General features: G+C 38.8%; 1 protein-coding gene across 1 annotated transcript in view; it reads left to right on the top strand.

Annotated features, from left to right (window-relative positions):
• Positions 1-283: 283 nt before the first annotated feature.
• Positions 284-27,319, top strand: part of MMRN1 (multimerin 1) — a 45,092-nt gene continuing 18,056 nt past the window's right edge. Inside the window, exons 1-5 of the mRNA XM_081109421.1 lie at positions 284-944; positions 9,528-9,647; positions 12,242-12,348; positions 22,188-22,277; positions 23,518-23,691. Of these exons, the coding sequence (XP_080965547.1) occupies positions 364-944; positions 9,528-9,647; positions 12,242-12,348; positions 22,188-22,277; positions 23,518-23,691 (1,072 nt within the window). The 5' untranslated portion in view covers positions 284-363. The remainder of the gene's footprint in view (positions 945-9,527; positions 9,648-12,241; positions 12,349-22,187; positions 22,278-23,517; positions 23,692-27,319) is intronic.

The raw sequence follows: 27,319 nt of genomic DNA, 5'->3' as shown, positions 1-27,319 counted from the left end.
TTCTCAAAATGAGCAGCAGGTGAAGCATCGGTGTACCTACGGGAAGCCAAATTACTTCATATTTTTCTCATGGGTTTTCCTGGTAACAATTGCCTGTGTTTTCCCATTTGCCCTTAGCCTCGTCAGAAACCCTTCTCACTTCCATAGATCCATCCTACCAGAGGTCACAGATCACACCGAACCTACAGAAACAGGAAATCAGACTTCCTGAGTCCACTTCAGAACACAGAAACCTGTTTCCTTTGCACATCTCACATTGGCAAAGCCCTGTCTTAGCGGAGTCAGTGTGGAAGCAGCCGTTGAAAAGGCTAGAAGGACTCACTCCCCCGTTTCACATGAGCTTTCTTGCTTCAAACTACTGAGATGAAGGGAGCAAGGCTATTTGTCCTGCTTTCCAGTATATGGAGTGGGGGCTTTGGGCTTAACCACACCACGCAGACTTGGACTACGCCTGAGGATGGAAACTCCCAGAAGAAGATGACCTCTGCTTCGGTTCCTCTAAATAAACTACAAAGTCACCGAATGCTGCCAACCACTCAGATCATGTCAGCTGAGATGGTCCCTGAGACAAGAACCTCAGAAGAAGGCCTCCTAAAAGCAGCCTTGCTTCCCTCAGAGACCAGCGCAGCTCCTGCGGGTGTGAGACGCCCGGCCCTCACATCCACAAGGGAGCCGGAGGAAAGGGTGCTGAAGTTGCAAACTCTGGCCCCGCTGACCAAATCTAGCAGCAAGTTCAATCCCGGAGCCGAGTCGGTGGTCCTTGCCAACTCCACGCTGAAATTTCTTCAGAGCTTTGCCAGCAAGTCGAATCAAGTGACTTCTCTCAACTCAGTTGGTGGCCTGGGAAATCGATCCCCACGGGAAACATATCTCAGCAGAGGTGACACCAGTGAAAGCCAGAGAACCAACTTTCAACAGTCAAGCTTTGAGACAACGAGAGGGAAGTAAGACTATTCTTTTCTTCTTTTCCCCCTTAACTATAAGGTCTGTAAGATTGCAAGCTAACAGTTCAACTATCTCACTCCCAGAAAATAATTTTATATTTTAGGTGAAAGTGGACCATATTTCAGTTAGACAGTGCAATTAAGTGTTACCTTATCTAATGGAGAAAGGATGAACAAACAACATGCAACAATTCTGTTTTAATTAAAGTTGTCAAAATCGCTTACAGAGGTATTTTTACTTGGGATAGTTACTTACAAAGAATGTAACACCACAGTGACTGTGAGTTCAGTTCATTCAACTCAAGGGTATGTTGGTTGTGCTCAGAATTATACCCACAACATGAAAGGAAAAAATACACGTCAATATAGTTGGGATGTGAACAGATTTTAAAAATTGAAACAGCCTGGTGCTGTGGAACACACACAGTTATCAAGATCAAACCAAGTAGTCGTGGGTTGGAATCCTGGCTCCCATACTATTTAGATTCATAACGTTGAGCAAGTCAGTTGATCTCCCTGAACCTCAGTTTCTTCATATGTGAAATACAGAGGTTGTGGAAGAAGTACAAATGAAACCTGGTTGATTTGGGCTAACTAATTTGAGATAATTTGGGATTTAAAAAAAGAACGTATTTTTTCCTACTGCTTTTGGAATTTTATAGTGATTCCAAATAAAAGGAATACATATATCTATAGGATTTTTTTTCTGGCATATTTTTTCTCATCATTCACTCTCTCTCATCTTAGCACGCAGTTAGTCACTCCTGGCTACATCAGAGCTGTGTGTGGTTTCCTGTCTAGCAGAGTGGATGTTTGTCAGTGACCAAGCACTTTGAAATAGGCAGGATAAAAAGAAGAAATTAGGATTAAGGCATTTATGCGTTGAGTAAGTGCTTGCTGGGGACTTGATCTGTCCACAGCACGGTGCTTGTGCTGAAGGTGAAAGAATGAACACAAACTCCCATTGTCCTGCTCTCATGGATTCTACAGACCAGTGGGAAGGGTATGAGAAGGAAAAACTGAATCAAAAATGCATTAAAATGGTGATAAGCATTCTGAATGCAGCTTATGAGAAAATACAGGAGGGTGTATGGCCTACAAGGGAGGTGAGCAAGCCTTCCCTGAGAGGATAATAGGTGAAATGAGGTACTGGTATACATCAACTGCTTACTTAACTTCTCCCACAACTACAGCCCCTGCATGCACATACTTGAATTTAAATCTTCACCGTCTCAGTGATGGCTAGTTTCATAATTCAAAACCTTGGATATGTTATTTTTTAAACATATTTTTTATTGACTTCAGAGAGGAAGGGAGAGGGAGAGATAGAAGCATCAATGATGAGAGAGAATCGTTGATCGGCTGCTTCCTAAACACCCCACCCACACTGGGGATTAAGTCCACAACCCAGGCATGTGCCCTGACCGGGAATTGAACCATGACTTCCTGATTCATAGTTCAATGCTCAACCACTGAGTCATGCCAGCTGGACCCTTGGATATATTCTTGACATTTTCTTTCCCTCTAGCCTTTAACAAAGAAAATAATAATCTTCTTATGTATAATAATAATATTATATTATTATTAATATAATAATAATCTCCTCCAATATATTCCAGATTTCTCAGCTTTTCTCCACCTTCACTACACCATTCTGTTCTTAGTCTCTATTTATTTAACTTGTCCATATTTCCACTCTTGTCTTCTGTAATCCATGCTCCACAGAAGTAAGAGATTTTTAAAAACTTTTTATTGAATAGATTTGACATGACATTGTTTAAATTTAAGGTGTTTAAACTTTTAAAACATTTTATTAGTGTATTTCATTGGACATATGACTTCATCTATTGTGGCCTATTACAAGAAAGGAAAGTATGACAGCATTATTTCTTAGAATTTTTAGATTTACATATCTCTTAGACTTAGGAATTTTTTTTTACTATATGTCAATTTTTTGCATATTTAAAATGAAACTGTCCAACCAATACTGACTGAAAGATACCATTCATTTCAAAATATATTCTTGATTGCAATGATGTGTATCTTAAAATCTGTGAATTTTATATTTTGCTTACATGCTCAAAATTCCTCAGTAGCTTTGCACTACATTTAGAATAAAATGACTGTGACGTTTGCTGTGCCAACTAGCAGTGGGGTATCTGAAGCTGGCTCATAACCCGAATTTTAGCTCGCAACTCAAAGCAAAAAATCAGCCGAGAGACGGCTTGTATCTCGAAAAACTCGTTAGTCGGGACACTCGTAAGTCAAGGCCCCACTGTATATAGATCTTCCATCAGGATCCATGCTCATTCCACTTCACTTCCTCCAGCCACACTTGCCTTCTTTCTGGTTGCTGAGCATGTCAAATTAACATGCATCTCAAGGAAACTGTCTGTTCACTCTTGCTAGAATGCTCTTCCTTCAGTATTTAGAATGAAGGACTTCTTTTCCTCATGAAACTGCAACTTTAATGTCCCTCCTCAGAGACCTGGCTGACTACTCCGTGTAAAGTTGCCATCCTTATTTTATCACCCTTATTTTTTCATAGCGCTATTTAAAATTATTGGGTCTACGTATGTAAACAGTTGTGTATTTTATGTCTTTTAACAGTAGAACATACATCCCATAAAAATAGGAACCTTGCCTTTCTAATTTACTATTCTATTCACTGCATACAACAGTGCCAGTCACATAGAAAGAACTCAGAAGAACTCTGTGGACTGTGGATGGACTTGGAGTTTAGAAGAGAGGTCAGCTAGAGATGTAAATTTGGGAAATATAGAAATATACACACTCAATAGTGAAGGTTTTATTGTGTGTACTTTTTTCTTTTTCTTTTTTAATAAATGGGACAAGAGAGAGGGGGCAAAAACCAGAGCTAGCCCAGAGAGTCTTCCACTTTTTTATTGGTTGTTTTATTTTATATACAGGATGGTCATAAATATGGTAAAGAGTTAATGAAAGGGCCAAAAGGAAAATAAAAGTCAAATATGAAACAACATAAATATTTTATTTGATGAGTTTAATAACTTGGTTTCTTTTAGTATTTCATTTATTTATTCTTTTTAATATAAGCTACACTTACTTGCTGTATGTACAAGTGGCTTATGTCAAATGAATTATGACTTCTAGTATAATATGTAAAATTATAAGTTCTATAAGTCTTTTATTAGACTACATGTAGATATGACAAATCTGATCAATAAAATTCATCTGTTGTCTTAGTCCATTCAGGCTGCTGTAACAAAATAACACACTCAGTGGCTTGCGAACAACAGACCTTTATTTCTCACGGTTCTGGAAGCTGGAAGTCTGAGGCCAGGCTGCCAGCATCATTGGGTGAGAGCCTTTTCCAGGTCCCAAGCTTTTCATTGTATCCTCCTATGGTGGGAGAGTGAGGGGTATCTCTAGGGCCTCTTTTATAAGGGCATCAATCCCATCATGAGGGAGTGGCCTCATGACCTAATCATCTCCAACCCCCCAATTCTAAGTCTATCATATTGGGCACTTATGAATTTCAACATATGAATTTGGGGGAGGAAAGACACAATATTCAATTTATAGCATGTGTAGTTTGCAAAATTATTGTCAAGCCTATTAGCATCCAAAGGGAATTATTCTCACATGCTGTAAAAAGAGAACCATACCATTATATTAAATATTATTTTTTTATTTCCTTGGATAACAAATGTCTACCCTGTTATTACCAACAGTGAAAACTAATACTAAATAGACTATAAGCTGTATCTTAATATTCCTCATTGTTTCCTTTTTTTTTAAAATTCTCTTGACATTTCTATTCAGTAAATTGCTACTGAATATTTAAGTATATGTGCTAGAATTTAACAAGTATTTAGTGCAGTTGGTTAAATGAGAATTTTTTTTTTGTATTTCCACACCTGTTTTTTAATACAAAAATACTATTTTGAAATGTGTTATTTAAGAGAAAACGCTAAGAGTCAGTTTTCAGGAACAACAGGGTTATGTGTAGGATTAAGCATCACAGCCTCTTAGCCAGCCTTTCCCCAGGCTTCGTGGTCTGCACACTGGGAGAGCCTGCCATCTTCTGGACACAAACAGCTTGCGGTGTCCCTGAATATGCTGAATTCACAGTGTGGGGGAAAGAAACAGAAAAAGAAAACTCGGTAAAATAAAACATATTTGTGTAAAAGGTTGTACTAAATAATTTTAAAATGGTTACTTATAAAATATGTTATACATATAACAAAGTTTGGGGTTTCTAAAATGTGTCAATCAAAAATATAGTAGATTGTGTATTTATAATGCTTCTCTTAGTTCATTATTGGATAAGTCAGATTAGACTCCCTTTTCTGCCTCCTATTTCTGCAAAATCGGCTCATGTTCATAAATAACCAAAGATGTCTGCTTTTCCCTAGGGAAAAAAAAAAGACCTTTTACCTATTAACTTGGAAAAATCAAAGACTCAATACAAGCTTTTTTTTTTAGTACATGTTGCTGCACAAAAGCAATGGTGTTATTACCCATAAAGAGAATCCCAGATGCAGCCTGCTGCTTGCAGGGGTACCACCCCATGGAAAGCTAACCACTTCAAAGTACCTGCTCTCCATGCACATAATCCGACTGGAAAAATACAAAGGATTTCTAGATTTAAGCAAAATGCTTGTCTGGGATCATCACATTTATCTTGTTCTGCCTGTCACCATTTTACCATGCTTAATTTTCTATTTAAACATATTTCTTGATAATTTGACTTTAAAATTGTATTTCCATTTTTAACATCATAGCATAAACCTAATTACAAGTCACACCAGGGGTTCTATGGATAATTCTTCCATTTTATACCGGACCAGAGATTGCCAGGTCATGAGCAATCTGCTGCTATGCTTTTTGCCCACTCAGCTATGTTAGTCATGAGACTGTTTTACTACTTAGAATTTTAATAGCGGGTGACCCTGTTATTTATTCTCATAATCTATCTATCTATCTATCTATCTATCATCTATCTATCATTTTTCAAAATTCAGAATATATAGAATTAGTGGTACTTACCTTTTTCCTGCCTCATATTCCAGCCTCAATAGTCATTCAGCTAATGTTCATGTGGCATACAACTGTGCATCGGTTGAAATTCATCGTTTGCTGCAATTAGGATAATCAGTGGATTTGCATGAGGAATCTAAGTTTTTAAAATATCCCTGTATGTGTTTCTCTTAATTTTAAATCTTTCTCCTTTTTATATCTTGCTTTTGCCAGTTCTTTGTTTCACATTACTTTTGCAAGTACTGCCATACTTTCACAAAATGTGCAAAGTGTCTTTTTATGTCTTCATGGAACTGAATTTTTAAACTTTTCCTTCAATACAACCTGGCACCATAAGATATACGGTGCTCAATTCATCTGCCTTGGAAGGATGAATGACTGAGTCAGCTTTCCTTGTAGAAGACCATTTGGTCCTAAGAAGCCAAATATTCCAAAGCAGATGATTACTAACTTTAGTTGCTTTACCCTGGGAAAACTGGGTTCCCTCTTTAACATTCAGGGTGATTTCTGCATTCTTTTATTTTTATTTTTAAGCAGAATAGATTCCTTAATACTGATTTAGAGACATACATCTCATCTCATATTGATTTGCACTTGTAGTGGTTCGATTTCACAGTCATATAACATTTCTTTCAGTATATGTTTTGTAAATCAGCTCTGCTCTCTGGGAGGCGGGGGTGGGGGTGGGGGGAGACCAAACCAAAGTCATAGGTGAGAGGAAAAAATATAAATTAAATGTAACAAGACACATATTTACAATGCAACAAATAATCAAAATAGAAAAGGAGAAGAAAAATAGCAATATCCAATCATTCATTCAACCTGTAATTATTGAGGACTTTCTCTAGTTTGCTATAGGATATTTTTATGATAAAATAACTGGTGTTGCAACCAGGAATAAGGCTTCTCCCTCTTTTCCTACTCTTTTCAAGCACAGCATGGTATTCAGCCCAAGATGCAAGAGTACCCCAAGGTTGATCTTTAAAATGACCTGTCCCATGTTTTATTTAACTTTTCCCACATATTCTAACCTCCTCAGCAGCCCCACACTCAGAGCTCTGTTTTCTTCACCCAGTATTATCTTTCTTTTAAGGTTTACCCAAAGATGCAATTTAAAAACTGTTCCCAGGCAGAAAATTAGATTGAATATGGAGTTCAAATCATGCATGTGTGTTCCTTTCTCTCAAGAATCCTATCGCTGTGTTGTCTTTGTCCAACACCTGAAAAATACTGTTATACTAGAGACCCTGTCTGTGCCCTCTCGCAATCTGGGACAACCTCGGGGGATGTTGGACTGCCAGTTTCAGACTGATCCCTTCAGGCCAGGCCAAGGGACCCGATCAGTGCACGAATCCATGCACTGGGCCTCTAGTATGCATATAGGATCTTTGGTTAATCTCTTCCCACCCTCTCCCCACCCCCTTCCCTCTGAGATTCATCAGTCGGCTCCATGTTTCCATGCCTGTGAGTTGAGCGTCTGCCTCCTGGTAGTCAGTGCATGTCATAGCTACCTGTCAAATGGTTGGCCGGTGCCTTAGGTTTTTCTATATATAGATACTAGAGGCCCAGTACACAAAATTTGTGCATGGGGGAGGGGATCCCTCAGCCTGGCCTGTACCCTCTCCAATCTGGGATTCCTCTTGCAATCTGGAACCAGATTGGCTCCTAACTGCTCACTTGCCTGCCTGATCCCCCTAACTGCCTAACTGCTCTCCCCTGCTGGCCTGATAGCCCTAACTACCTGACTGCTCTCCCCTCCTGGCTTAATCACCCTAACTGCCTAACTGCCACCTTCTCCCTTCTTCTGCGGTGCTGTCCTTCTCCCTTCGCCCTTCTGCCTTCTCCTGTGATGCCTTCTCCCACGGCCTCTGCAAAAGGGACCATGGCGCTGGACTGGCCCTCACAGCCTCTGCGGCTGCAGGCCCTCAGTCCTTGCAGCCGCTGTGGCCTTGTCTGGAAGGACGTCCAGAAGATGTCTGGTCTAATTAGCATATTACCCTTTTATTAGTATAGACTAGAGGATAAGTGCACGAAATCGTGCACGGGTGGGGTCCCTCTGGGTAGTCTGCAAGGATCAGCCAAAACCCGCAGTCCAATGCTGCCTGCAGCTCCTACCTGCGGCTCCTGCTCATCCCGGCCTACTGTGCCTGCCACAGGCTCACGCCCAGTAAGTTCTGATCCAGAGAGGCTTGCGCTGTTGCAGCACCACTCACCAGCCATGAGCCCTGCATCTGGTGCCCTCCCAAGGGGAGTGGCCTGTGGGATTGGGCTGAAACCTGCTCTCTGACATCCCCCGGAGGGTCCTGGATAGCGAGAGGGCACAGGCCAGGCTGAGGGACCCCACTGGTGCACAATCGGGCCAGGGAAGGACCACAGGAGGGCTCCAGGGCGTGTCCAGCCCATTTTGCTCAGTCCCGATCAGCTGGACCCCAACAGCAAGCTAACCTACTGGTCGGAGTGTCTACCCCTGGTGGTCAGTGCCCATCATCATGAGCGGTTGAGCAGCATTAGCATATCATTAGCATATTATGCTTTGATTGGTTATTAGGTTGTTCTGCCATTTGGTTTATTTGCATATTACCCTTTTATTAGTATAGATACCTTGTCCAGCTTTATAGTTTTTACCAAAGGAAGGTAAATCTGGTGCTTTTGTTGTGGCCATAACCAGAAATATTTGGAATTTATGTTTTTAGTTTATTTCATAAGACATTATATAATAAGCTTATTTACTTGTATCAAACTAAGGTTTGATTAAAAATGCATTGATTCTATAGAGTAAATTGATGAGAATTGATATCTTTACATTGGCTTTTCCCGTCAATGAACATAAGACACTGGATTTTTTTCAGACTTTTCAATAAAGCTTACAATATTCATATATTAAATCTCACATTTTTTGTTGGATGTAACAAGGTAATATTATTTTTGCTAATGCATACAGTATTTTTAAAAATTTGTTGTTGGTACATTGAACTGTATCTGGTCTTAAAGATGTGGCTAAACTTTTCATTAATTATAAAAATGTTTATGTTGATCTTACCCACATTGCTGAACTCTCTTATTAATTGAAATCATTTGCATCTAAACTATTTCATTTTTTCTTTATTCATAGTCATATCATCTGCAGCTCAAAAGAGTTATTTTTTTTCCTCTTTTTGATCCTTACACCATTTATTTCTTTACTTCTGTCTTACTGCACATTATGATATAGAGGTAATGAACTTAGATCTGGATCTCCAATCTTGGTCCTAATATTGGTACTTGTCATAAGAACAATCTTGGATTTTGACTTAGCTTACAGCCAAACAACACAGGTTTTGGTTTTACTTCTGATTTATGCTTAATTTACTTTGATCTTACAGTGTTTCTTTATTTCCCACAAGTACAGCAATGCAGTAACAAATGTAGTTTCTATCCTCTCTAGATATTTTAAAGCTAAACATCAATATTTCAAGGTATCTGATCTTCTGTACTAGCACAGATATAGTTCTATGAAAATAATTTTGATAAAAGGAATTCTTTGACAGTGATTTTTCCTAACACAAATGATCTCTTCCTTAGGAATTGGTGTGCTTATGTGCACACCAGATTGTCTCCCACAGTGGTACTGGACAACCAAGTCACTCACGTCCCGAGTGGGAGGAGGCCTTGTGGCTGGAACACTGGGCTTTGTCCCCAGAGGTATGTCATGGTTCTTGAAAATAGTAATTTCTTGCATCAAAATTGTGTATGGCCTGGAATATATATGGAGAAAGTTAATCATCTCAAATACATATATATAGTAGGGTCATCACATTAAACTATATGTATGATCATGGATAAGTAAAATTCAGATACTACTAATACTTGCCTAGATAGGTGTTTTTATAATATGTGAGATAATGCAGGGCTATCCTTATACTAGTATCTTTAATAAATGTTCACTCTCATGCTTGTTTCTTTTTTTACTACTGCTATTATGTTTATTCTGTAACCTTATCAACAATCCTAGCCTTCATTTCCTTATGAAATTCACACACAGCTTTAGGGGTTTATTGATAATTTCCCTTTCATTATAGGCTAGAGAGAAGTCCACAGTGTGGCAGGCTACCCATTGCAGTTATGCATAGTAAAGCAGCTCTGTGGGGCCTTTCTTTTTGTGTCTATTTTAATGACAAATGTTATTTAGTTTTCATTTTTAAAAAAACCTGTGTAATTGTTCTAATATGTGGGGCTGAGTAACTGATAAATGCTCTGAATTCATACAGTCACAGTAGCTTAGCTGGGGGTATTTCAGAAGAATGTGCAATAGAAACTAAAATTGTTATTCAGGTCATGATGGCTAATGTTATGCAAATTGTCATACGAATAACTCAGGCAGTGAATCTGACACATCGGCAATCTGGAACAGTGTGCAGTAAGAATACATAAAATCAAGGTGTTGCTTAGTCCCTGAGGAATAGCTACAGTTCATGGTCCAGAGAGCTAAGCACATCTTAGGGAGTTGGGAGAGCTGAGCTCCAGTTCTGCTTTCAGCATCTACTCCCTTTGTGACACTTTCCTTGTCGACATGAGATACAAAGAATGCCTGGTTAATTCTTTAGTAATGAAAATATTACCACAGAAACATGTATCATCTTGCCCTTCTGAGTTCAAGGTGAGCTTTTTAAATCTCTTTAAATAAACCAGGAATATGTACCTTTATTTTCATCTCTTATCTTTCTCTACCTTTGAATGGATCTCTCCATTTATTCACTATTTCAGTACCAATGCAATGCTTGTCACCTTCTTGTTCATCACATCTGAGCAGCATACAGCAGAAATGCAGTTTGCCAAAGCAGGGAACGTTGGCTCTGACAATAATGCAGCTAACTGCTTGAGTTCATCCTTATAAACTCGAAGGAGTCCTTTCCCCACCTGCCTCACTTCCTATTTAGCTTTAGCTTCTGGACTGGAGATGATATTTTACTGGACAAAGTTATTTACTGCATATAATTTACTGAAATAAGCAGAAACAAATGATTAGCCTGCATTTAGAGATAAAATGAGTCTTAGAGGTCATCTGAAAATTGAGGAATAACCTCATACATTTTGAATTACCCATTGTTGCAGCAGAAATTAAAATTCAAGTCTCCCAAAGCAAAGCCCAGTCTATTATAATGTATTTCCTCCACATAATAAATAAAGGGTTTATTTATGAAAGTAACTACAGTATTTCCAAGTAGTTGTATATGACAAACACTAGATTCATACCAGGGAGGCTAACCCGCACAGCATGGGTGAAAACCCCAGCTTGATTACCTTTAGATGTGGGACTTCGAGCAAATTATTTCATCTCTCTGTTCCACAGCATCTTCATTAGCAAATTGGGATAATAATACTTTCCTTATAGAACTTCTATGAGAATTAAACAAAATGATATAGGTCCATTTCATAGACCCATTTGATAAATATTAACTAAATACTGAAGTCATGGGGGTAAAAACAATATGGCCAAATTGTATTTATGACTTACATTTACATACCCTGAGCCTACAATTGTGTATTATTCACTATTTATATTGATTCTCGAAATGTTATAGTTTCTAGAATTCCCTTTCATGCTTCTTTCTCAGAAATATTTTATCATGTTAGACCTTTTCCTCTCTCCCCAACCCCTCTCAGAGAAATACTACATGAACAAAATAATATATGGTGTGATTTTAAAATGTGGCTATCATAATTTCAATTATATTACTAATATCTAATTTTTTGTAAGTTGTTTGTTATTGATCAGGAGTAAAAAGGATCCCTTTAACTATAACAATATAAGAAATGAGAGTTGGAATAAAACTAAATTGCCTCTATAGACTATGGAAAAATTAGAATTAAAATAACTTTTGGGGGAAAAAAAGGAAACATATGTAATACTCTTTGTAATACTTTAAGCAATAAAACAACATTTTTAAAAAAGAGTGTAAACTACAAAAAAAATAACTTTTAACATTGGTTTAGTGAAACGCATTATAAAAGGAAACGCTATAGTATCTTTAGAAATGTAATGATAGGCATAAATTTAAAATATCAAATAGTATGACCTTTAACACATTTTTAATGTGTTTAAAGAAATCTCAGTTTGACAATGACATTAATGATAAATACACTCATAATAGTAATGATAATAATCACAACCGATAATGCTTACCGAATGCTTATTATATTTCAGAAATCATCCCAAACGCTTTACATTAATTACTCCAAGTGATAATTGAACGTGAGGCAAATAACCCATTTCCTGCAATTGCTCTCCTCTCTAGATCTCAGAGGATATCAAATTCTGTCTACAGGATGCAACATAAAATTGTTACCTCATTGGAATGGAAATGCTGTCCTGGATTCAGTGGAGCAAAATGTCAGCTAAAAGGTATCATCTAATACTAATTTTGTAATAACAGTTAGAAGCATAAACTTCTGAAGAATAAGCAACTGATCCTAGTGAAGAAAAGAGTTGCATTTTCTCTTTTGAATCAGCTAATTAACATGTAACCAAACTATTAGGACTTACCTTTTCAGTGCCCCCTAACTTGGTAGCTATTATAGTACCCTAAAATCTCATAATCTGTCTTTTAAATTCTCCCCTTATTTTTATGTTGGTTTTACATAATGGGTAAATGGAGATCTCATTAAATAGCTTGCTTTTTTTCTTAGCTATGTGCTTTAGAAACATGCCTTATTAAAATACTAGAAATCCCAATTTTTTAAAAATTATCATTAGACATGACCCTATGTAAAATAAAATAAAAACTACACTCTATTTTTTCCAGTTCAATTATTTTAAATAATATTGTCTTTATAAATGAAACTCAGTTTTAAAGAATATATACAAATATGGCATGAATTATTCTGCTTTTTAAAAAATCCTAATGGAGCCATTTTTTTCAAGTGAGATTATAAGGGTTTTCTGGTAGCAAGATCTGATCAAACACATGGTAGCCTGCTGTGGCCTAACATCCATGCGACTATTATTTTGCTTATGGCTTTAAACAGGTTTCCTTTGAAAAAGAAGGTATGGTATCAGCATACATATTTTAAATGAATGAATATTACAAGAAAGGCCAGTGGTGGGGAATTCAATCAGCCGTGTAGGAGGCTGTGATTAAAAATTAATGTAAGTGTGGAGAAACCATTATGATTCGTATTTAAAAAAAGAAAATTGTTATACTAGTACAGAAGCTATAGGAAGCCTGCAATTTAGTTAGAGATATTACTTACATATGGTTCTTCTAGCCCAATTCAATGAGAATCTAAAGAGAAATTTCATTGTAATGCTATTTGTTCTGGGTCTGACTTTCAGAGATGTTAAAAAACTTAATACATTTTCAGAGTATAACATGTATATGTATTTCATTTATAATCAGGTAAAGTAAACTTTTAAACAAAATATCTGCACCCAAATATTTGGAAACAAGGTAATTTAGGATATTCTTTAAAAATCCAAGCATGAAGCATGATACTGCTTTCAAAGGACTTTGGACTTCTACGAGTGCATAGATGTGCTCACAGTGGTAAAACGTATTTGTTTATAGTCTGTATTTGGCAGATGGCTGAAAGTTCTGGGCAGTATTTAGAATTATATTTCTAAAGTCTAAGATTATTTTTGTATTTCTCTTATATAAAGAAGAATTTGTTAGGAATATTAATTCCATCATTATTTCTTAAAGATTCAAGTGTTGTTCACAGTATACCTTCCTGGAAATTTAGAATGTCATTACACATCCCAGGGTACAGAGGGGCTGGATACAGCTATATGGCAGGAAGCAAAGTCTGTTCCCCAAAGCTGATAAGGACTGCTGTTGCTCCAGGCTTTGTTTTTTTATGCCGACTACAGTTGACCTTTGAACAATGCAGGAGTTAGGGGTGCTAACACCTCATACAGTAAAAAATCCACATATAACTTTTGAGTTCCATGGGGGATTGGTCACGGGACTCACACAGAGATACCCAAATCCACAGATGCTCGACTCCCTTTTATAAAATAAAATATTGCAGTGTATACTGTGGGCCCTCAGCATCTGTGGATTCCAAACCACTGCTGACTGGGCTCCGCCCTTCGGGACATGGCTCAACCCTCCGTAGCTAGGCTGAAAACCCACAAAAAACTGTTTTCCATTTGGGCTGGTTGAATCTGCAGGTGCAAAACCCTGGGATACGAAGGGCCAGCTGTATATTTATTGGAAAAAATCCACTTATGAGTGGGCCCACGCAGTTCAAGCCCGTGTTTTTGCAAGGGTTAACTCATATAGATTAATAATACACCCAAGAGGGGAAAAAACACACACACACATAGAATTTCGTCATTATAAATGTACACACGAGAAACAAGACTAGCTGACAATTTTGAATCTCTACTATGTACTGTTATTCCCCTTTCCTCAAAGTATTATATGAAACTAGAAGCCCAGGGCATGCAATTCATGCACAGCTAGGGTTCCTAGTGGCGGCCAGCTGGGGCCTCCCTTCCCGTGGTTGGCTGGCCTGCCCTGCCCCCCAGTGGGGGAGGGATGGACAATTGGGGGCAGGGCCGGCTGGGGGGAGGGGCTGCAGGTCCTTGGAAGGCCAGCGCCCCACAGCCCCTCCCCCCCCCCATCAAACTCCTGGTTAAACTCTCCATCGAGGGGACAATTTGCATATTAGGCTTTTATTATATAGGATATTTAAATTAAATTCAAATAGTTTAGTTTTGTTTATTTATTTTTTAAAATATATTTTATTGATTTCTTACAGAGAGGAAGGGAGAGGGATAGAGAGTTAGAAACATCGATGAGAGAAACATCGACCAGCTGCCTCCTGCACACTCCCCACCGGGGATGTGCCCGCAACCAAGGTACATGCCCTTGACCGGAATCGAACCTGGGACCCTTGAGTCCACAGGCTGACGCTCTATCCACTGAGCCAAACTGGTTAGGACTCAAATAGTTTAGTTTTAAACGTTTAATGACACCTTGTGTTCTAAGTGGGAGCAGCCAGTGGATTACTTTAACACTAGATTTGTAAATTGTTACCTTGAATCTCCATTAACCAAAATGTCCCAGAACCATTTTGACTGTGACCTTCTGTCACAATACTATAATTAGAATTAGTTACAGTTCAGGTACCTGCTGCTGATAATCTGCTGTGGAGAGGTCTTCTTTCTATTGAAATCGAGAGCAGGAATAATTTTCTGATGGCTGATATGCCCATTGTGTGAGATTGTCATACCATTAATTCTAATACCACTGCAATTGTAAAAGAACCTACGGTCACTCCCTACAATATTCTGACCATCCTTCTCTTCAGCTGTATTGCAGTACAAGCTATTGAACTCTTTATTAGTGCAACTGATGCACTGGTAGTATCAAGAACTACTGTGTCTCTTTGTCCCTTCAACCATTCTTTATTATCTCTTCTATCCTGGGGTGTGTTTTTGCCCTCCCCCTTCTGATTCCTACCCAATTACATGTCAAGTTCCTCCACCCCTTTTTATCACACTTTATATATGTGCCAACAGCCTTGTATTCTTATAAGGGAGAAACAATTGTCAGGTTTTCTTTGACAACACTCTCTATGCTGTCTCATATGACAAGCTGCCCCAAATATGGCAAGAATAACCAGTGTGACTGATTCATTCTTTAAACCTCTTCAGAGCTCTGAAGTGTTTGGAATACCTTGGTTGTGTAACTACCATAATTACTTCAATGCTAGTCCTTCACATCAGGAGGTTATTTTAGAAATAATATTCATAGAAAATGTGTGAAATATTGAATACGTTTCACAAAACCCTGCCTCCCCAACAAGTTTCCTCCTCACAAGCAAAATAAATTTTATAAAACAAAAATAAAAACTTTATTTAAATTTAGATCCTAGGACAGGGGTGGGCAACCCCTGGCACGCGTGCCAAACATGGCATGCCAGTAACTTTTGCTGGCACCGAAACCCTCTCTTATAATCTTCCATTTACAATTTTTTTCTTAATATCGACTCTTTTATTTTTCAGATAAATTCAGTGTAGGTGCATCTTAGATAAATAAATAATTTTACATAACAAGTTATCTTAAAGACCATAGACATGGATTGACGAGAGAGGGGAAGAGCAATTTCTACGCCTCTGCCTTAACTCTCCCTGCCTTTCTAGATCCGAACAGTGTTTTGGTTTCATCCACATACGCTTGTGAATCTTTGTTCTCAGTGATGAATTTTGTTAAGTCTCATAATAGGAGTAGCCTGATGGATGAAAGTAGTAGTTCGTGCATATCTCTGAAGGTCACGAAATATAAACCTGATGTAAAATCTCTGTCATCCGTGATGCAGCAGCAAAAGTCCCACTGATAATATCAAACGGAGTCATGAAGTTTTCTGTCGGACTATCAGTGTACGTGTATACATTAAAAAATAAATGTATTTTTCACCATCATATACTGTGTTTTTGTCGCTTGAATGAATTTTATTTTTTCTTCAAATTTCTTCACATACGTACACCTTAAGAAATATCAAGTAGGCGTAACTTGTTCTCAAAAAATTAGGGTTGGCACCCAGAAGAATTTTGAATCAGAGATTTTGCTGGTTTTGGCACACACTCACAAAAAGGTTGCCCACCCCTGTCCTAGGAGGAAGATCTTTTAAATGATATGAAAGAGATTAATAGGTCAGGGATAAATTAGAGCTGCTAGCAACTATACTCTTTTATGTCTCCTCCTCCACTTGGTACCCCTCTGTCTTTTTCTTTTTTCCTCTGTCTTTATAGATCTACCCCATCTGTTAGGAAGGAATGTTGGGATTCAAAATAAGGGAGCAACTCTTACTGTGTCTTATCCTGCAACATGCTGTTTATAATGTTACTGAACCTCCACACATGCTCTTTTTGAAGTAACTCAGATGTCAAAATTCTGTAACAAGTTCTAGATTATTAAAAATATTAATCATACTTTCAAGAGAAAACCAATTTTTTTTTTAAAAAAAAAAGTCTAAGCTAATAGAATTTTGTTGAAAAAAGGAGCATCAAATCCAATGGCAATGTAATAGTTTTAATATATTTTACATTTGTTATACCTTTTTGAGGGTCAAATGGTTTGTCAGAAAGGGACCTAATTTTATATGATACCTGAGATGTGTTTTTGAAATGTCATTAACAACATACTTTTAAACCAATTTTATAAAATTTTCAATAATGTATTTTTTTAGTAAAGGTCTCTAAAATGTTTTGAAGTAGAAAAAGGACAGTGTGGCTTTCTCTAATGACACAAAGAACCTAAATTTAAGTTCAAATAATGTTAGATTAGAGAGGAGAAAAGAAAAACTTCTTTGCAAATCTGTTCAAAATAATCTAGTCAGTTTTAGTCAGATCCTCTACACAGGAAAAAGGTAAAAAGGTCTTTTATAAAATTACTAGAGGCCCAGTATGCAAAATTAGTGCCTGGGTAGGGTCCCTAGGCTTGGCTGGTGATCAGGGCTGATCAGATTCCCCACCTCCACGCATCCCTGCCTCCTCTTTCCCTCACTCCCTCAGTGCTCCACCACAGCTGCTGCTGGTCGCCTGCTGTGTTCGGCACTGCCCCCTGGTGGTCAGTGCATGTCATAGTGAGTGATTGAACTCCAGGTCTCCCGATTGAACTCCTGAGGGGACACTTTGCATATTAGCCTTTTTAAAAAATTATACTTATACTAGAGGCCCTGTGCAAGAATTCGTGCATGGGTGGGGTCCCTCAGCCTGGCCAGCTATCAGGGCTGATTAGGGCCATCTCGCCCAGTCCCGATGAGGCCGATCAGGCTGATTGGGGCCAGCCAGCTGGAGAGAGGGACCACAAGAGGTTGGCTGGCCATGGGAAGTTGGCTGTGGGAGCACACTGACCACCAGGGGGCAGCTCTGCATTGAGCATCTTCTGCGTGTCATAGCTACTAACTAGCCGGTTGTCTGGTCATCTGGTCTTAACGGTCACTTAGGCTTTTATATATATAGATACAATCTATCACAGATATTCTAAAATATGCCATGCAGTTATTGGAATAAACTGATTCCTACCATATGTTATGAATATATGAAAATGTTTTATTTCACAAATGCTGTGAAATAATTCAATAAATTATGTAAGAGCTATTGTAATTAACATTTTTAAATGGGGCTTTTCCAATAAGATTATTTTAAAATATTGCTTCAATTAATATGAAATAAGTTATAATATTTAAAACAGAAAAAAACCTTCTATTGCTTATATTTTTGCATATCTAATTCTTCCAGATAGTGACTAATACTTTCCTCTTTGAGAAAGAAGATTGCCTCCTACAAACATACTGTTCAATAATATTATGATGCATTTTGTCAAAAAAGTCTTTGTTTCTCCAAATTGCCTTATTCAATCTAACTACTAAATCTCAATAAATCTTTGTGTATGCACTGAACTCCACCGTGCAAGCACTCACTTCATGTTGCAGGGTCAGCTGGACACTGGTCTTGTCAAGCCACACAGGCAGGTTCCTAGGGAAGAGAGTGCAAGCTTTCTCATTACTGAGTTGGCATAATGACTTCCTCCAGATGTCTCACAGGCCTGGGGAAAAACATCCACCCATAACACGTGTGTAATTTTAAAAAGAAAGAAAAGAAAATGTATCTAATAAGGAAGCTGTTGCTCTTGACACTTGCTGACCTTGCGTGCTTCTCTGAGTCCTTAATCTACCAAGGTCAGAGTTCACAGCGCAAGGAGAAAAAAAAAGAGTGATTGTATTGGGAGAAGAGAATAAAAAGGAAGCCTTTTAAAAATATATTGAATTTTTAAAAAATCTGAAGTGCATAAATAAAAGCTTTTTTTTTTTTTTTTGTCTCAGTGTCTATCTCTTAGAAAGGATCAAGAAAAAAAAAAGACAGAAATCGATGTCCTATAGGACAAAGCAAAGGTCTGTGCTTAAGTGCAAGATGAGATAGATTGCCTGGAAACCTAGGATTTGCGGCAGTCCGTGTGGTAGAGAATACATATGGGAAGACAGAAAGATTGCTAAGTGAAAAAAATAAAGCGCATCGATCAAATGGGAATTGTATCACAGGACAGTAACTGACTCCACTGCCAGAGAAATCTAGCAGCACTTCCCCACCAGCTGAATCCCATGAATAAATTGGGATGAATGCAAGTTGAACTCCAGTCAACAAACAGAGCTAGAAAAAGATAACGTAAACAACTGAATTTGTTAAACAGGCATTTAAAGTTTTTAACAGCATTGGCAGGGACCCCACCTAATGAGTTTCAGAGAAAAGAGGTTCATATGACAATTGTATCCAAAGATCTCTGTGTGGTGCTTACTAATTGTTTTTTTGTTTGTTTTTGTTTTTTGTTTTGTTTTGTTTTTACCTTAGGAGTACAATTTTCTCAGCTATTTCCTCCTATCACAATAAATTTAAAAACTATAGCTAAGAGTAAATGGAAAGTTTAGTGCAAATCCGTCTTTTTAAAATTTCACAAAATTATAGAGGAAAATTTTCTCATTTCATATATATTATGTTTCCACATAATGAGGAGTGAATCACCAAAGATCAGTGTTCAAGAAAACTAAAGACTTTCACTTGATACTTCTATGTATTATTCTTTATCCCTTTCACTTTCTTTCTAAAGGAAATTACTTGTCATTGATTTATTTTTTTCTAATCTGCTTTTATTTAACTTTTATTTCTAATCTGCTGATTCACTCCAGTATGTCACATTCTATTCTCTTGTTTGCAATGCAATAGCGTTTTTCCAGATCACATGAAGTAAATTTATTTGAAATTCTTTTGACCTTAAGGTCAATAGAAAATTAGATTTTACCTCTTCATTTATCTCCTTTCTATTCTTGACACTTGACCTTATACCCGGGTTTGTTTTCACATCTTGCATATTCAGGACCTTGCCTGGACTGCGTGGCATAGAGAGAACTATGAGGATAAAGTGCCCTCACTCAAACATGACTCTAGGAGACCTAAAATGCCCACATGATCTTGTGAGTGTGTGTGTGTGTGTGCGTGTGTGTGTGTGTGTGTGTGTGTGTGATTTCCTGCTTTGCCAGTCCTTCTCAAATGCAGAAGGAAACTACATGATATGCAAGTGTTGTAATCTCCACAATCAGAGGACAACATGCAATACAGTGAGATAAAGAGATCTGATTTCATTAGAATATAATGCAACATAAAACAGTGCCTTACTATTTGTAATAAAGCTTTAGCGAAGTTTTGAGCCTCTAGAAATAAACCCTATGTAAAATTCCTGTGATTTTGTTGAGGCCACTCCACTTCAGTAAGGGACATTAATACCTAAACCAATCTGCCCCTTGATTATGAGGATAGGGTGGGAGGGGTCAGGGGCCATATTCAAACATTTAACAACCAATTCAGTTGTTATTTTGTATATTAAAAGATGTTCCAGCCCTAACCGGTTTGGCTCAATGGATAAAGCATTGGCCTTCGGACTGAAAGGTCCCAGGTTCGATTCCGGTCAAGGGCATGTACCTTGATTGCGGGCACATCCCCAGTAGGAGGTGTGTAGGAGGCAGCTGATAGATGTTTCTCTCTCGTCGGTGTTTCTAACTCTCTATCCCCCTCCCTTCCTCTCTATAAAAAAATCAATAAAATATATTTTAAAAAAAGATGTTGCAGACTAACAAATATTAATAATTTATTATAAATTCTTGAATAATATTTATGAAAAAATATTATGTACTAACAAGTAAAGTAAAGTAAGCATCAAGCAACTTGCTGATTCTGCTAAAATACTGAATGATTCGTAAAGACTCTAGTGCACAACATGGACCAGAAACTGTTAGCTCTGGAAATATTTCTCAGATGTTGTTACAATAGGAATTCCATTCATCATGTATTCTACAAGGCGAGAGAGAGAGAGAGAGATCTATGTGAGAGAGAAGCATCAATCAGTTGCCTTCTGTACATGCCCCCACTGGGGATAGAACCCACAACCCAGGTATGTGCCCTGACCAGGAATTGAACCAGCAACCTTTCATTCAATGCACAGGATGACACTCAACCAACTGAGCCACTCCGGCTGGGTGAAAATTAATACTTTCCACCACATACCGCAGCCCCCAAATAAGTTCACTTTTCCCCAAGCTGTAGATTGTCTTCTTCAACCAAATATATCAATGATTATATAGGACTTTCTATAACACAGCAGGGTGAAGGGGTGGACAAAATAAAAACATAAACCTTGGGCATGAATGGAAATTCATTAATTTAGCTCAATGCTCTGAAGAAAAACAATGAAAAATTCAGTCTAACATAAGAGACTAACTAAAATTAACCCCAAATACGCTTTCTATGGAGTGAAGATGCTTTAGCATTATTGTCGCAGCCACGTAGGCCTAGAGAGCATAATTACCGTGAGCCAGAGGTGAAGTCTCATTGGTACATATTTCACATGGGAAGAAGTACAGACACCAAACACTTGTTTTCTCATGCCTGATATACAGACTTCAATGAATAAAATAGTTCATTAGAAGTCTGAAAATTACAGACAGGCATTACTTAATATAGTCAATATTTTAATGTCTTCCTTTAAATTGTTTTCCCCAATGAAAAATTTATATTGCCATTCAAAATATTATTTGATTTATGGGAAATATAAGTGATTTTTTAACAGAGAGATTTATGTCATAAGACTTTCAATTTTCTGAAATTTTACTGATTTTGCAGGTTGGCCGCCTTGAGGCGAGTTCTGTAATAGTTTACTTTTATTTGCAGTTGGCCCCCTTGAGGCGAGTTCTGTAATAGTTTACTTTTATTTGCAGTTCTTAAGTGGCCTACTGCTTAAACAGATATTCTTTCAGTAAGGAATCGTAGCTCTCCCTTATTTCCAAGTAGACACCAGTTGGAAATCGCATTGTTAAACATGTAATCTTGTGGCAGAAAATTTTAAAACTGCTATGGCTTTTAGCACAGCTGATTTTAAAGTCTCCTCAATTATGCAGACAGTTTAAGCCTGCCTGTTCACAGCTTCTCCAGACTACCAACCATGTTCGTCTAAAAGGAGATCTGAATGTTTTTTCAGAGCACAATTAGGGCCCCGCGCTTCCAAGATCAGCGGGGTCGCACGCTGCCCTATGGGTGGGGGCGGAGCAGCTTACGCTGCAATGGTCCAGGCATGCTTCAGTAGACAGAGAAACGAACGTCGGCCACATTATTGCTCAGGACTGGAAAAAGAAAATGAGGCAGCCCCCATGTTTAACTCTCTCTCCTCTCTTTTTGCTTCTGTCTAGCCCAGGAACAGCAGCAGTTGATACACACCAACCAGGCTGAGAGTCACGCAGCTATTGGCGGAGAAACAGCCCAGCAGCAGCAAGATCCAGGTCACAGATTGTAATAGCTATCATCCCTAACCCAATTATTGTCAACGCTATTTAGGACAACTTCCAAACGGGACATCACTTGGTCAAATGTCTGATGATGACACATTAACACACCTCTGAACCCTTTTCTATTGGTGCTGTATGTTGGGCGAATCTTTGGCTGAGATGCCGGTTCCCTGCCTGAATTACTCTGTGTGCAAACACAGGAGGAGAATAAAAATGCCGCCACATGTTTCCAAAATAAAATCAAACTGTTGTCCTCCAAAGAGTGCAGTCATGGAAGAATCTTGACATGGGAGGAATGGCTTGATTCCTTTTGAGGGAGCTAAGAAGGCTTCCTTCCATTGGTGATACAGACCAAGAAGGGGTGTTGATCACTGACGAGGGAAAAGTATTGTGACTAAGAGCTAACAAGAATCTCTTGTTAATCCAAAGTGGTCCTATTACATATTTTCTCATCTTCCTAATCATAAACACTTTACCATTTCTTTTAGGCTCAACTTTATCTGTTAGAAACATAGGTTGATTACTGATAAAAACATCTCTTCACTGTATTTGGCGTAGTCATACAAAATCGGGCAGTCAAATTAAGGTGACCTCTTTAAGAATGCAGGTGAATATATCTTAGAAATTGTACTCTAAATTTTTAAGGCATTGAAATTCAGTATCTTCATAAAATATCATAAAATCCTCTTTGAGTTATTGAAGTGCCTTTGAAAGGCATGAACAGTAGCACTGCTAATAAAGTGATTTAAGCTAAAATCTATCTCTCATTAAAAAATACCTCAGTAGAGAATACTTCTCAGAATATAAATGCATCTACATACCTATATGTATACAGCTACATGTACTTAATGCTGGAGCATTGGATTTGAAAGTAGAAGATGAGGCATTAGCTCTGTAACCTTAAGCAAGTTATTTTGTTTTTCTGACCCTGAATTTCATTAAGACTTTAGCAAAAACTCTTTGTTGTTAAAAAAAAAAAAAAAAAAAAAGACTAAAAGTTCTGGGCATAGTTAAAAGATTTTAGAAACCTAAGCTGATATAATACTTTGACAAATTTCTACCCCTAAATAGTGTAAAATTCATTTTGCCATTTGCTAAATGCATGTAGCCTATACCTTTAAATATACAGTGCAAACATGATTTGTTTGAATTATCTTCACACCTATCATAAAATTTAAAAGGTTTTAAATATGTATTTTTCAATGTTTCCAATGTTCTCTTCTTCTCCATACAGCAGTGACACAAAAAATGGCTGACCAGCTGAACCAGCAGGCAGTAAAACTGACCCTTCTGCAGAAGAGGATTGACAACATTTCTCTGGCTGTGAGTGATGTAAGGAGCACATTCTCCTCCCTAGAAGAGAAAATCAATGAAGATAAAGGGAGGGAATTTCAATCTTTTCTAAAAGGTAAAAGTAAAACAAAATAAATTATTCATTCAGTTAAGACAAAAGGCAAATAACTCATTTATCTTTTCTCATATCACTTTGGTATTTTGCTTTAGATTGGGTGGCATATCAGTCTAATACATATTTTAATAAGCTGTTTTTAAATCACTTAATTTATGAAATAATTTGGAATATCTAAATATTTTTCACCATGTAGTCAAATCTTTGACTGAATGTTTCATCTGATTTATTGACATTATGTGCTTAGTTATAGCCTAACTGGTATTTCTTTATAGTTAAAAGAAATTTAACTATGAGTCATATTTATTTTCATTCTGATTTTTAGTTCAGGATAAAGATGAGGTTAAGGAATGATTAACAAGGTAGCTAGATACATGGTTGTCTCAATAATATTGCTGAAGGTATTGAGGGTAAATCTGAAGTCCATTATTATCCCAGAAATTATCTAGCTTCTGGAATATAATAAATAAAATATATTCTAAAATATCTCAGGTCAGAGGAATAATTTTTTATAAATGTGAACCAGCTTTGTCTGAATTTTGTGCCTTTAAAACACCAGGCTGTGTTCCTCCCTGGAGGTTCTACAGGATAATCTATTTCCTGCGAATTCAAGTTGTCAGAATTCATTTTCTTGCAGTTGTAAAACTGAGGTTTCATTGTCTTGGTGGCTATAAACTGAGGCTTGTTCCCAGCTTCTAGAGTTCACTGCATTTCTTGCCTCATGTCTTTTTTTTCCATCTTTGAAATCTCACAACTGTTGAATCCTCCTGACATCTCTCAGACCCACTCTTCTGCCTTTCTCTTCCTCTTTTAAGGACCCATATGATTGCATTGGGCTCACCTGGATAACACAGGCTAATCTCATTTGAAGGTTCTTAACCTTAATCACATCTGGTAAGGCCCTTTGCCATGTAAGATAACCTATTTGCAGGTTCAGAGAATTAGGGCGTGGGCATCTTGGACAGGGAAGGATTATTCTGCCTTCCACAGACATTTATCGATAGCAGGTAATTGCTATGGTAGTGTTAAGCACGTGGTACAATGGGTCTGATTGATAGTCTCAAGAAATCCAGTAGAAGGAGATCTGGGAAGGCTTCTATGAAGAGAAACCACCTCAACTAATAAAACGATGGTCAGGAGGAGTTACTTAGCCAAAGGGTTTTCAGGTAGGGCGTGGATATTCTAGAAAGTATTTTGGTTACTAGGAACATCTCAATTCACTGGGTTTATTGTTTGCTCCTAAGTTTCAGGATCATTGGTTCCTTTCATTTTGTTCATATAAAAAATATGAACAATATCACTTGCACATTATTATTGGGTTTTTTTCTAATTTTCACCTGTGTTTTAGAGGTAAAAGATACTTTTTTAGAAAGTGGAAGTTTCTATTTCCATATCATCTATCAGTAAAGGAGCAACCATGATTGTTTTAATCATGTAAATAATTGGTGCTAGTAAGTCACTGAAAGGAAGACGCTGTTCTACATTTCTGGCATGTCTCCTATTACAAAAACTTATTGTTGACAAGCATGAGAGAGGAATACATTTTTCCCGAAGTAATAGCAGGAACAAGAAGTAAATAAAAACAGTATATAATTGACTATAACCACCATAATGAAATTTGTTTAGCAAAATTTGGTTATCATAACATGAGAGAATTAAGCCTGTCACCTGCTTCTTGTAAACCTACTACCAAAAATTCCGGCAGTGACACAGGAAACTTACACTCATAACAACAAAAACAACAACAACACAATTCCCTCCTCATTGGGAGGCATTAATTGTGAACTGAGCACAATCATTATAAGAATCAAAGGGCTTATAGTTAATGAATGTTGCTACAGGCAACAAAAACTAAACTCACTCACTCAGGTACTGTGCTTGCCTAGCAAAACCACTCTTGTTTACTCCAGTTCTCAGGTGAGAAACACTGCTTACCTGCTAATAGCCATAGAAAATGTTCAAAATCAAATGCCCCAACTCCTTAAGAGGTATTTGAACATTATGAATAGGGCATACTAGTACATTCACAACAATGGAAGGGACATGTCAAGGTGTCTAATATCAACTATATCTGTCAAGTCACCAAATGCAATATCATCTTTCTTAGAAAGTAGAAGCACATGAATCATATGAAACAGAATCAAATAGAGTTAAAATGTTGTGCCTACTCAGATGTTAACATAAAGCACTTTTATGTATTTTTGCAAAATCAGATTCTTGTACAGATGTCTCTTTGGTAAGAAATTATAGAAATGCTAGAGGCCCAATGCATAACATTCATGCACTGAGGTGTGTGTGTGGGGGGTCCCCTCATCCTGGCCTGCTCCCTCTTGCAGTCCGGGACCCCTCAGGGATGTCTGACTGCTGGGGAGTGGGCATAAGCTGGCAGTGGGACAGTCGGACATCCTTAGCACTGCCGAGGAGGCAGGAGAGACTCCCACCACCACCACTGTGCTCGCCAGCCATGAGCCCAGCTTCTGCATTGAGTGTCTGCCCCCTGGTGGTCAGTGTGCATCATAGCAACCAGTTGTTCTGCCTTTTGGTCGAGTTGCATATTAGGGTTTTATTATATAGGACTAGAGGCCCGGTGCACAAAAATTTGTGCACTCGGGGGAGGAAGGGGGGTCCCTCAGCCTGGCCTGTGCCCTCTCGCAGTCTGGGACCCCTCGGGAGATAACGACCTGCTGGCTTAGGCCTGCTCCCGGGTGGCAGAGGGCAGGCCCAATCCCTAGGTGCAGCCCCTGGTCAGGCTCAGAGCAGGGCCGATTCGGGAGTTGGGGCGCCGCCCCCTGTCATGCACAGAGCAGGGCGATTGGGAGGTTGCGATGCCACCCTCAGTCACGCTCAGGGTAGGGCTGATTGGGAGGTTGGGGCACCGCCCCCTGTCACACTGAAGGCAGGGTCGATGGGGAGGTTGCGGTGCCACCCCCTGTCACGCACAAAGCAGGGCCCAACAGGGGGGTTGGGGCTCCATACTGTGTCACGCACAGAGCAGGGTCGATCAGGGGGGTGGGGAGTTCCCCCCTGTCACTCACAGAGTAGGGCCGATAGGGGAGTTGGGGCACCGCCCCCTGTCACACACAGAGCAGGGCGGATCAGGGGGCTGGGGCGCCGCCCACTATCACCCACAGAGCAGGGCCGATCAGGGGGTTGGGGCACTGCCACTCTCACACTCAGGGCAGGGCTGATGGGGAGGTTATGGCTCTACCCTGTCACACACAGAGCAGGGCCCATGGGGGGGGGGGTTGGGGCGCCAAACCCTGTCACACACAGAGCCGCAGGGCAATCAGGGGGTTGGGGAGCTCCCCCCTGTCATGCTGATCCCGGTGCTGGGAGGCATATTACCCTTTTACTATATAGGATAGAGGCCTGGTGCATGGGTGGGGCTGGCTGGTTTGCCCTGAAGGGTGTCTTGGATCAGAGTGGGGGTCCCCACTGGGATGCCTGGCCAGCCTAGGTGAGGGGATGATGACTGTTTGCAGCTGGTCACACACCCTTCAGGGTGGGGGTCCCCACTGGGGTGCCTGGCCGGTCTGGGAGAGGGGCTGAGGGGCTGAGGGCTGTTTTCAGGCTGGCGGGTGACTGAAGCTCCCAACCGCTCCTCTTTTTCTTTTTTTTTTTTTATTCT

This window comes from Myotis nattereri (genome assembly GCF_964212035.1).
Source record: "Myotis nattereri genome assembly, chromosome: 1".
Lineage (NCBI taxonomy): Eukaryota > Metazoa > Chordata > Mammalia > Chiroptera > Vespertilionidae > Myotis > Myotis nattereri.
The sequence above is the reverse complement of the archived record's forward strand: the minus strand, read 5'-3'. Positions and strand labels throughout refer to the sequence as shown.